The 11,698-nt window shown below is 43.8% G+C and overlaps 1 protein-coding gene across 1 annotated transcript in view; it reads right to left on the reverse strand.

Moving 5' to 3' along the window:
- Nucleotides 1–4,467: 4,467 nt before the first annotated feature.
- Nucleotides 4,468–11,698, reverse strand: part of PTPN14 (protein tyrosine phosphatase, non-receptor type 14) — a 177,468-nt gene continuing 170,237 nt past the window's right edge. The window contains exons 18-19 of the mRNA XM_003802048.2: nt 9,654–9,817; nt 4,468–4,776 (exon numbers count right to left, since the gene is read on the reverse strand). Of these exons, the coding sequence (XP_003802096.1) occupies nt 4,648–4,776; nt 9,654–9,817 (293 nt within the window). The 3' untranslated portion in view covers nt 4,468–4,647. The remainder of the gene's footprint in view (nt 4,777–9,653; nt 9,818–11,698) is intronic.

Below are 11,698 nucleotides of genomic sequence, written 5' to 3' on the forward strand. Positions count from 1 at the left end.
GCCAGGGGCCAGCTAAAACAACAATGACAACTGTAACAACAACAAAAAATTAGCCAGGTGTTGTAGTGGGTGCCTACAGTCCCAGCTACTTGGGGAGTTGAGGCAAGAGAATGGCTTAAGTCTAGGAGTTGTAGGTTGCTGTGAGCTATGACTCCAGAGCACTCTATTGGCAGTGACATGGTGAAACTCTGTCTCAAAAAAAAAAAGGATGGCTGCTGAAAACCTTGCAGTGATACACCTGATGGCCAACCCAGCCTGTGAGAGTCAACAGTACACTGTCACCTCTGTGACATCTAAGCCCCAGAAGACAGCACACTCACCAAATAGGGCAAGGGTCACTGTGACAAGGCATCAGGCTGCCCACTGCAAATACTTTCATGTTCATTAGCACTTAGAGAAATGACATAAAGCATTGGAATCCATACTATTAATATATTGAGGAAGAAACAAATTGTACAAAATCTGTATATAACCTGTATATACAGGTATTATATAACCTGTATTTATATATAACCTGCCACGTGAACCTTCTGAAAATGATCAATTGTTGGAAATGATAAGAAAAGTGGTCAGCTAGATAAAAATGCTGACCTACTGTACTCACAGGAGTGTTTTTGGTTTTGTTTATTTTTTTGGTGGGGGGAGGAGGGTAAACAGGGTTTCATCACGCTGCCCAGCAGACTGAAGTGCAGTGCTCTCATCACAGCTCACTGTGACCTTGAACTCCTGCATCTTCCTCCCAAGTACCTCGGACTACAGGCATGTGCCATACCCAGTTAATTTTTAAAATATTCTTTAGAGATGGGGGTCTCACTCTTGGCTCAGCTTGTTCTTAAAACTCTTGGCCTCAAGAGATCCTCCTGGCTTAGCCTCTCGAAGTGCTAGGATTACAGGCATGAGCCCTTATGTCAGCACTCACTGGAGTGTATAACTGACAAGTAAAATCTGAGAGAAGGCAGAATAAGGACCAAGTATTAACTGATGATAAGTCACACAGGACTCCTGTCCAGCAGAGTTTACAGAGACCTTCTATTCAGGCTGATAGAGGGAGGGGCCAGAGATAGCCAAGTGACTCTTTGATAAATAACTGTTTAATTATAATTTAAAAAGTAGTTCTTCTTTTCAATCTAGAACCACAAAAGTTATAGAAATAAAATTCTCTCAATATAACCTCCTCAAAAGTTTATTACTCAAAAAATATTCCATCTTTCCCAATCTTGTGGTTTACCTCCAAATGAACAGAGAAGCCCATTCTTCTTTACTGTCATGTAAAAAATATGAATGTTTGACGTGTCTCTTTAAGGCTGCTAAAGAAGTGTGTCCACGTGTAAATGCAACCTGTAAAGGTTACAGAGACTCTTAGTAGGGTGGTGTCTCCTTAGAAGCCCAGGAGACCCAAGAAAGCTCAGCAGGACACTCCCCAGCTGTGCCAGCACTTTGCTCTCATCTCAAGGATGGAGATATTAAATTCAGTCCCCGTGATCCAGGGTCCGCAGTAAACAAGGATGAACACCGTGGGTCAGTGTATCCAAGTGAGTGCAGATGAAAGAAACAAAACAGCTCAACTAGAAAACTTCAAAACCAGAGGCCAAAAAATATTTCATGACTTTGTTGAGAGATGGTATCCCCCCCTCCCCCATTTTTAATTTTCTCCCTTCAAATTCAAATTGCAGCAATAGAGGCTGACAGCTCCAGCTTCAGACTAGATACATCACGGGGAAATCATTCCAAAAGCTCTAACTAGGTAACTAATTTAATACAGTTTGCTTCAAGGTTTATTTCTTGGCTTGCTTCCCAGATATAAAGCATCTCTGGGCAATTATTATGCAGATGCTACTGAAAGGGCTTTAAATGGCTGCTGCTAATTTAACAGGAGATAATTTTACTGGAGATGGGAAAAAGAACACAAAATGTGCTAAAAGACCAAAAGCATTTGTTTACCAAAAAAAACCCAAAATATGTGGAGTAACTTTTAAATGTTTTCCTTTGGGTTTCAATAAAAACTTTGGCCAGGAAGTTGGACAGTAAACTTACTTCCTCCTCGCATTTTGTGCATGAACAAATACTCCCACAGCAAACAGTGGGAACAGTGGATGAGTTAAAAGGAAGCCCATGAGTGATGAGCTCAAAGAGATACCAGAGCTACACGCGGCCCACATGAGGTCTGTTAACAGTTCCCACGCCAGGGTTTAGAGATGACAGATACAGACTGACGTGGCTCATTGTGCAATAAACCAGTAACTGAGACCAATCATTACAACGTCCTAAGAGTAGAATATCCCAAGGATGGAAAAAAATACCCAAGGAAAGAAAACAAACACCTCTTTGCCTGTTGATGAGCTTCTCATAGGAAGGGTTATGGGCTCTCTTCCACCAAAATGAGATGCGATACGAATGGTTCTCTGTTCAGAACGTACACCCGAATTCCGGCATCTATAAAGCTTGGCTAAAGTCTAAATAGAGAGTAGAACTACTGTGATAGCCGGCCAGATGGGACACTGGGTTGACTCAGCTGGGTGCCCATAGTTCAATGGTTAGGGCGCCGTCCACAAGCTCCAGGGCTAGTGGGTTCAAACCCATCCTGGGCCTGCTAAACTAAAAAAATAGCTAGGCCTGTAGTCCTAGCTACTAGGAAGGCAAAAGAATTGCCTGAGCCCAAGAATTTGAGGTTGCTGTAAGCTATAACACCATGGCACTCTACCAAGGGTGACAGAGTGAGACCCTATGTCAACAACAACGACAACAAAAAGAAACTGGGTCGATTCATATTCCAAAGGAGTTAATGGGGAATCTACGTTGATACACATCTGTTCGTATGTGGTGACAGGAGGGACAAACGTGAGCTCTGTCTGTTTGATTTGATGCCATGCTTTGTCTTTTCAGTGGAGGAGGGGACAGCAATGACAGAACAGCATGAAAGTTGTAGTCAAGAACTATTAATAGAAGTACAAAGGAAAACGGAACTGTGGTTTTGCTCTTAGAATTGACCACTGTGGGGTTCCAAATACCTTCTGCCATTGCTGCCTTATTTTCCCTGAGCTGTGACGACAAAGGCAGCAGGACCTCTAATCAACCGGGAAGAGCAGGCTTTTGCGACTTCCCATCACCATGTACTAACAGATGTGCACCCAAGTTGTACTCAAGAAAAACAAGAGATAAAAAGGAAAATCCCCAAAAATACAGTAAAAGAGAAAATGGACAGATTACGATTTATTGTGTACTAACCTAAGAAATTCAGGCTGGGCACAGTGGTTCACACCAGTAATCCCAGCGCTCTGGGATACTGAGGCAGGAAGATTGCTTGAAGCCAGGAGTTCAAGACCAGCTTGGGCAAGAGACCCCAATCCTACAAAAAAGTAGTGAATACCAGAACTGATCAGAGAGTAGGTTACATGGAGAAAAGGAAAGAAGCAAAGGTCTTTGTGAATGACAGAGTCTACCATCTTTCACCAGTGGGCCAAGATCTGGACTACCCGAGTGGGATGAAGACCGCTTTTCCTGCAGGCTGAAACCTAAAGACGACCGCAGCACAGAAGGGGGTCAGACTTTGTATGGATCCCAGACAGGGCCCCCCTACCTAAATGCCAAACAGCTTCCGCCAATCATCTCCCCCAACTGTTTTCTTTATAGCGTTTCCCATGACTGAGTGAAAGATGGAACACACTCAGCGCATCAGCTCCCAGTCTAGCACGTGTGTCTTATTTAAATAAGGCCCAATTACCAGGGCCCTGCCTGACTCCTTCCTCTTCCCACTATTCCATTATTCTCTTTCAATCAGGCAAGAGGCCTGGCTGCACGATGACCTGGCCCAGAGCCTTAAGGCCAGCAGACTGGGGCATTGGTGCAAGTGAGGAGAAGCAGCAAATACCCAGGGCACAGTCCTCCGAGGGAATACACAAGCTCTGAGGCCAGACTGAGGGGTGACCAAGAAAAACACAGCACGGTGCTCCTCCTGCAGCCCCAAAGATGGTGATTCCTGCACAGTAAAGGAAACATTTTTCTTTATCTGTTGACATTTTTAACTCAAGCTTAGGGGGATGTCAGGGTAGGGTAGGGGAAAGGGTGGACAAGAGATTATTGAGGATGGGTGCAGCCAGGAAAAGAGAGGAAATGAGCTGTCCATCAAGGCTCATGAGCCCCTAATGTAACAGAACAGTGTTTCTTCCTTCAGAAAACAGCCCTTTTCTTTATATTTCAGGGTGAATTCATTTTCTTGCCATCTTTGACTTAGATAAAGCAATTGAGCTGATTAATTTTAGGGTGGTTACAAATCTGCCCGCAACTTCACTAGAGATGTGTTCCCTTATGTCTCTGTCCCCAAAATGTCCCACCCACCAGGCAACCTTCCCTCCTGACGTATTACAATGCAGATCAGTCAAAATGTGGTTCAAATGTAAAGTACTATATTAGCGTGAAAACGGCATTATAATAATTCACAAAAGTTATTCCAAAGGGAGAAAAATAAATTATCTCATACAAAATAATACATGGTGTGTGTAAATGATCTTGGCTCCTGTCTTCAGAGAGCCGGGGCCTGCCTGCTGCCAGCTACCTGTCCCCCACTGGGGGAGCAGATGTTGTCTGGAGGCGCCTCTCCACCTGCACCCCAGGGCTGATGTCCCTCCTCCATGAGTGGGACTGGGGCGATCAAATGAGTCTGGAGTTCTGGAGGAACTGGATGAGGACTTGGTAGACGAACTTGTACTGAGCGATGGTCTGGATCATGAACATCCTTTGCTCCCTAAGGAGCCTCAGCATCACGGGTACTTCCACCTTCTGCAAGAAAAGAGAAAAAGCACAGGATTTTGAGACAGGAAGCTTCCCCTGAACCATACCCTCACTCAGGGGTGGGGCGTTCACCCAGTGTCTGTGCCCAACATATAAGGACCCTGTTCGTTTAAGCACCTGGCTGGCATGTGCCAAGGATGTGCTAATTTAAATACAGACTGGTCTGCAAGATAAAATGGAGGCTGGAGAGAAACCTCAACTCTATTACAACCCAGGGATAAGACTGCACATGTTTCCAGGGTCTTAGTTTCCTCATTTGTAAAATAAGGATAATAATGGTTTCCTCTCACAGCAGGGAGACCTTGCCAAGTTACACTTCCTCAGCAATAACATGGGGTAATTGTACCCACCTCGCAGGATCAAATGATGAAATGTATGTAAAGTACTTAGTATATAGTGAGTATTCCAAAAAAATTGCTTACTATTGCTTTATCAACACTGATAGACAAGTTATTAATGCGATTATACCCACCCCGCTATCTCACAGGATTGTGATTGAGTGACACAACTTATGTGTACGGCTTTAAAATGTCAAAGCACAATTTCTGAACACCAGTCACTCTGGAGTACAAACCTTTAACTGAAAACATCTTGAGTTAAATGAAATGGCCTCTGTGAATTCTTGAAGAATACAGAACTGTCATCAACGGGAAGAAATTAATATGGTGGATCACAGGTGTTTAAAAAGACTGAGGCTGTCAGAGTGTCCCCTCCATCTCACCACGTCCAGTGGCCTGCATGGCTGAAGCACCACCAAGCTGCGGAGTCCACGGTGGCCTCAGCACATTCACTCTCCTCTGGGAGCTTTTAACCCAGGGCACACGATGACACCCATGAAGTTACCAAGAACTGGGCAAGCATTTAAAGTCAGATGTTAAAAACTTAGCTGCATGCCTCACTTTGTCATTTTCCAAATTGGAAAAATAATTTTGGCTATTGCCAAATTCTCTGTGGCTCTGATATGACATGAGCCATCCCTAATAGTTGTTCTTTTCTAAAACCAACTAAGAAATACATATCACAGACTTCAAAAGGGATAAAGTCAAAATCCCTCGGTAACAAGAAGAGAAAAAAGGGCAAGCCAGTCTTGAGCCAAAATACAAAGTCCAGAGTGTAACAAGTGGGTCTTTGTCTCAATTATACTCTCCTCCAAAGTGACAAGCACCATAATATAAGCCTGAAGCACCCTAATAATGAACTTAAAATCATGTGTGATGAGCATTATTCTGTGTTGGGCACTGGAGAGACAAGGATAGAGGGAAGGAGGCCGCTCCTCTCCCACACCAACCAGAGGCTTAGTGGACAGAGGCAGGATCACGCCCAGCATTAAAAACACGGGCTCTGGGCAGCTTTTGTCTGCCGCATCTCCGCTCTCAATGAGGGAACGTAGCCGTGTTACTTCATTCACCTGTGACTCAGTTTCTCTTCTGCTATTCAGGGGTACTAACAGGACGTATCTCACAGTGCTACTGCGAAGGCTACTTGAATTAGCACTGTGAGGCTCTCAGGAGTGTTTACACATGATGAATACTAAATACAGGTGAGCTGCTACTACACCATGCTTATCATCCTCACCACCACCACCACTTCTACCTCCTCATCCACCACTCTCAGCTCCACCCCACACACCGACAAGACTCAGCCCAAATGACAGCATATTATTGTCTGATATGGGGCAGTTTGGGAACAAAGCAAGGTTTCCCCGACCCTCAGTTGCCTTGAAGATTCATGCCCACAGGCTCTGTCGTTAACTATCCCAAAGCCCAGGATTCGTGAGGCAGTTGATACTAGCTTGGTCTTGCCTATACGACAAGTTGTCCTCCTTACGCTATCAAGGAAAAGACATATCTCTTTGGCCAGCAACATCAAGATGTATCTTCTTTGGCCAGCAGGAACTTGACCTTTTGTAATTAGCTATAGCTGTACAGACAGCTACATCCAGGTGACAGAGTATACCACGAATCATAAAACCAGTGATTTCTGAAAAGCTGTATGGGCCTTAAAATGTTGCAGCTAACACTCAGAGAACAAAAGTACTGGGCCACAAGAAGCCCTCTGGAGCAGCCTGGGAGAGCTGTCCCCTCCAGTTCCACCTCACAGCCACCGACCTCACTGCAAGCATCTGTTTCACTGTTTCTGCTCAACTTTTCTGGGTTTAGAATGAGATTAAGAGGGAAGAACCCAGGAAAAAGAAAAGCCATTTCACTATAAAATTAAAGCTGCGTGAATCACAGACTAAAGCATGAAGTATGCTGAATCTGGAAGCTGTGGAAAGAAGGCAGGGAAGTTTGGCCAGGGAAGAATGAGACCCACAGTTTCATATTTATTTGTTGAAATTTTTGTTTAACAAAGAAACTAAATGTGACCCACTCTTCTCCTGAAATAGGAGCTTAACGTTACAAGCCAGACCTGAAAAGCATCAGAACAAAGCAGAGAATGTCCCTCCCCCTGCACCACCTACCAACAGCGAAGACCAGGGGAAACGGGGCAGATAAGGCTGGCTGTATTTGTGCGAGGGTAAGGGAAGTGAAAAATGTGAGTCATCTTGCTATCTTTGAATCTCAATGGGAACAGAAGTTCTTTTTGGACTGACCACATTTCACCAAAGAATGGTCTGGCCTGCAGTTGGGCACTGAGGAAACTCGCTATGTTTGGATACCCACGGAGAATTTAACTAGTATGCGCCTTCACCAAGTCGATAGGAGGCCCTGCTGGCCGGATCCCTCACGCCGACTACTCTGGCTTTGATATGTGCTGCCTGTGTTCCACCAGACCAATGACATCTGGTGTCCAGTGGGCCCCCACGTCAGCGCCTCACTGAGGCTCAGCCTTTGATGGGTCTCCAAAGAGCGCAGAACAAAACAATCTTTCATGTCAGATGAGATGGGATAGAATGACTTCTTCAGTTAAAAAGGGAGATGGGGGAGCAGAGGAAGAGTGTACAGAGAATGAAGAAAAGAAGGGGAATTTGGTGACGAAAGTGACATGAGAGGGAGCAAAAGACAACTAAGGGGGAAGTGAAGAGGCGGCCCCCTTCCTCCCCTGAGACCACCTTGGGATGTGTGCAAGCCGTATGCTTATTGGTTCCCCTCCCACTCAGTGCATCTTCCTAGCCCTGCACGGACTGGGACGTGGCGCAAGTAACTTACTGTACCAGAAACAAACACGAAACCTCACGGGGGACAAAAGGGCAAAACTCAGAAGACAATGCTGTTAGGGAGTCTCAAGCGGTTCCACGATGAGCTCCCAAGAGAGGTGATGCTGAATTTTTTTTTTAAGTGACAATAATTTATAGTTCTTATAAGACACTCATTATTTGGCTGGTACCCCACTATACAGTCCTGGATCTCAAGTTCTGTTTTTGGCTCTGTTTCTGCTTTGTAACATGAGGCTATAATGGAGATAGCTCCTTTTCTATGTTTTAGCAGCACAAACATTCCCAGGGCTGGGTGTTTCCAAAATTAACTTTTTATAGACAGGGCATTTTAAAAGCCTTTGAACCTGTTTAAACTCAGCGTTTATTGTTTTCCTGGAAGTTTCAATATGACAAACTTCATGGGCAATATTTAATCTGATTTTGAAACCACCGATGGTATCAAGTAAGTGAATACCCAGTAGAACCTCTGTAAGTTGGCCACCAAGGGACTGTACAAACAGGTCAACATAGGGACTACTGTACTGATACGTACATGTGGTGCGGGTCTGGTTTGCAGGGCAACTTAAGGAGGTGGCCACTGTTGGGAGGCGGTCTACTGTATTAGCGTATAAATTCCTCCAGATAACTGCATTATAACAACCTATCACTTAAAAACTGCCAAACTATTACAAAAATTTCCAAGCTATACATATCCTTTGGCATTTGAACAAGAACCAAACCGCGTTTGGTATGTGGAGATAGAGTAAAGACAGGAAATAACTACGGCCGAGGATGTGGAAGACCCTGCTTCTTCCTTGGTTCACTGCGTAAGAGTCACAAGGCCGCAGACAAGTCACCCAACTGTTTCTGGGCCTCCATTTCCTCACTTATAAAACAGGACATGTGCACAGGTCTTCTACGTGGCTGATAGGAGGGCCAATCAATGAAAAACAAGGGTGGGGAGAAGCCCTTTAAAACAAAAACAAGATAAAAAAAACCCTACAGCCCAATGTAAACAGATGGCAGAAAAACTATTCTGTAGTCTTTGGCTGCTGTGCGTCTCATTTACATAAATCAAAAGTCTCTAAAAGAGTAACTCCCTAATCCCACAGCAGTGAAGGAAAGCCACAAGCTCCCAGCCCATTCCTGCAGGGAGAAGGGTGAAGGTGGCCAGCAGACGGGGCATGCTGCTGAGCTCGGAGCATCTACCCTGCTCTGTCTGCTACACCACGCACTGCCAGTCCAGACGAACAAACAACCCCTTCAAAGCAAAACCTGATTTCGAAGAATGAAAAACATTTTCCAAGTAGACACACTTTCACATGGGATTTGGTCCAAATAACACCCCAGAAATGCAAGACCCAGCTAAACTATATGGGACCAATAATAACTCACCATGGAAAATTACCCACAATGAAACCAGACTATCTACAAAATGCTGTGGACTTCTGGAAGTACATGCCAGCTGAGATCAGATTCTCTAAGTGATTTCTATCATACACTCCCCTTTCTTCTATATTGTCTGGGTATCTGCACAGAGTGGAGAGAGGCCAAAGATAAGGAAGGCTGTAAATGTCACAGTCAAATAAGGAACTGGGGGTCTGGAACAATCTGATGAGGAGGAGAATATACTAACCACCTAAAATGAAAGGGCACAGGCAAAGTTTTGGCCATGGAGTAGATTTGTCCCCAAGGTGGAGTTTTTAGAGAGGAGAGCAGAAAGACTCACTTCATTGTGCTCCAGGCAGTAGATCATCAGCTCAGAGAGAATGACCACCCCGGTCCTCCCCACCCCGGCACTGCAGTGGACGACAATGGGAGGGTGCCGGCTCTTGGTGCCTTCCAGCATGCTGTTGGTATGGCGACGGACGGACTGGATTTCCTCCAGGTAGGCTGCGGGACGAAATGCAAATCTCGTCACCAAAGTCCTACATGGCTTTGCATACAAGTGGTGGGAGGGGTGATGCTGAATTTTTTTTTAAGTGACAATAATTTATAGTTCTTACAAGACACTAATTATTTGGCTGGTACCCCACTGTACAGTCCTGGATCCAGAAAGGACCAGCTGGGAGTCAATTAGTCCATGGGAGAATTTGTTCTTTAAATTAAATAGTTCTTTTTTAAAAAATTAAATTCTGTTTTCCCCTCTGCAAATCCCTAAGTCCCCCAAGCAGATGATTCTAGACATTACTTACAGCAATTCCTACTATTAACAGACTGGGATCAGAACAACAGATAAGTCCCCTTGAAATGCCCGCCTGTCAGAGCCAATTTCTGGTGGGGAGAGAGCATCCATCTGCCCCTTCTTTCTTCCCCTCACTATTGAGTGAGTGTCAACTGAGGCTTGACTTCATTTTTGGATTTTAAACTAGACTCTAGGGAGTCTGCTCTTCAGCAGGGATTCCGTGGGGTTATGTGAGTAACTTAAGATAAGCCCCCCTTCTGGAGGGGTTGCCATACCCCCCCATCCGTTCCAACATCTGCCTGGCTCAGCAGGGCCAGGCAGGGTCTGTTCACAACTCCAATTGGGCACAAAAGAAAAATTACAGCATCACAAGCCCTAATGACTTTTTTTCATAATCACGAAAAAAGAGAAAAGTATAAAAATGAAATTCTCAAACAGCCTAAAACACCAGAAAAACTCAATTAGCAATTTAGATTTTGCAGTAGCTAGGAGAGAAATAGGTTTAGAAATTCTTTTTTAAATAATTTCCCATAACATTTTAAAATTTCAGATTAATATGAGGGTACAAATGATTGTTACATTGTTTGCCTTTCTGAGGTAAAGTTCAAGTGATAGTTCAGCCCTTCACCCAGGGGGTCATACTCGGAGAACATCCTCTTAATGCAACGGTATAAACAACACTAGGAGAAATGCTTAAATTGCTAGAGAGAAAAAGTACATTCAAACCACTTCTAGTAATTTTAAAAGCTTTTGTTTACATACGATAAGAAGCCATACTTTCCTTTATAATTTTATCTAATTATTAAACAATCTGAAGTAGTTTACTAAATAAACTACTATTATGAAGATGAAGATGACTAGTAGGAGTAATAAGAGTAACATTAGTACTACTCCAGCAGTACTCCCAGGAGTAGGGATGTAAAATGAAATTGAACAGAACAAAAATGAAGACACTCTAAGATGAACACGGTGATTACTATTGGTAGCCAAGATGAGCTCAATGCTTCGCACGGAATCTTCTTTACAATTTTTGTGCAAGGGAAAAGACATTAGGCAATTGAGCATCCTGCCTGATAAGAGCCAATGCCCATATACAAAAGACAGCTTTATCTGAGCCAAACTTATGAAGAAAAATTAAAGGAATGTTGGGCAATACAGAAGATGAGACTTTCAAGCGGATGGTTCCTCTATAAATCATATTAATAAAGTTCCTCAAGCTGCAATTCCATGAAGACTTCTGCATTGTGGGAGACTGTTTGGCTTAGGTAGTCTGCATATACCAGGTACTCTAATTTAAACAGGTACAAACATCCTTAAATCCTAGAAGAAATGAATAGCCAACATTCCTGAGGCCCTATGCAGTCTACTTGCATTGAGTTTCCTCAAAATGTAACTGAAAAAAATGACATTCTGGGTACAAGTGAATCTTTCTATGAGTAGAATATGAACGTTTTAACACAATAACTAAGAAAATTACGCGAAGGCTATGTTAACCAGTTTGATGGAAGTGCTTCGATTGTTTGTGAAAACACCACACTGTACACCAGAAGGGCATTAATGTACACAGTTACTATTCAATAAAAAAAAAA

This window comes from Otolemur garnettii, unplaced genomic scaffold (genome assembly GCF_000181295.1).
Source record: "Otolemur garnettii isolate 467f Iridium unplaced genomic scaffold, OtoGar3 scaffold00229, whole genome shotgun sequence".
Classification (NCBI taxonomy): Eukaryota; Metazoa; Chordata; class Mammalia; order Primates; family Galagidae; genus Otolemur; species Otolemur garnettii.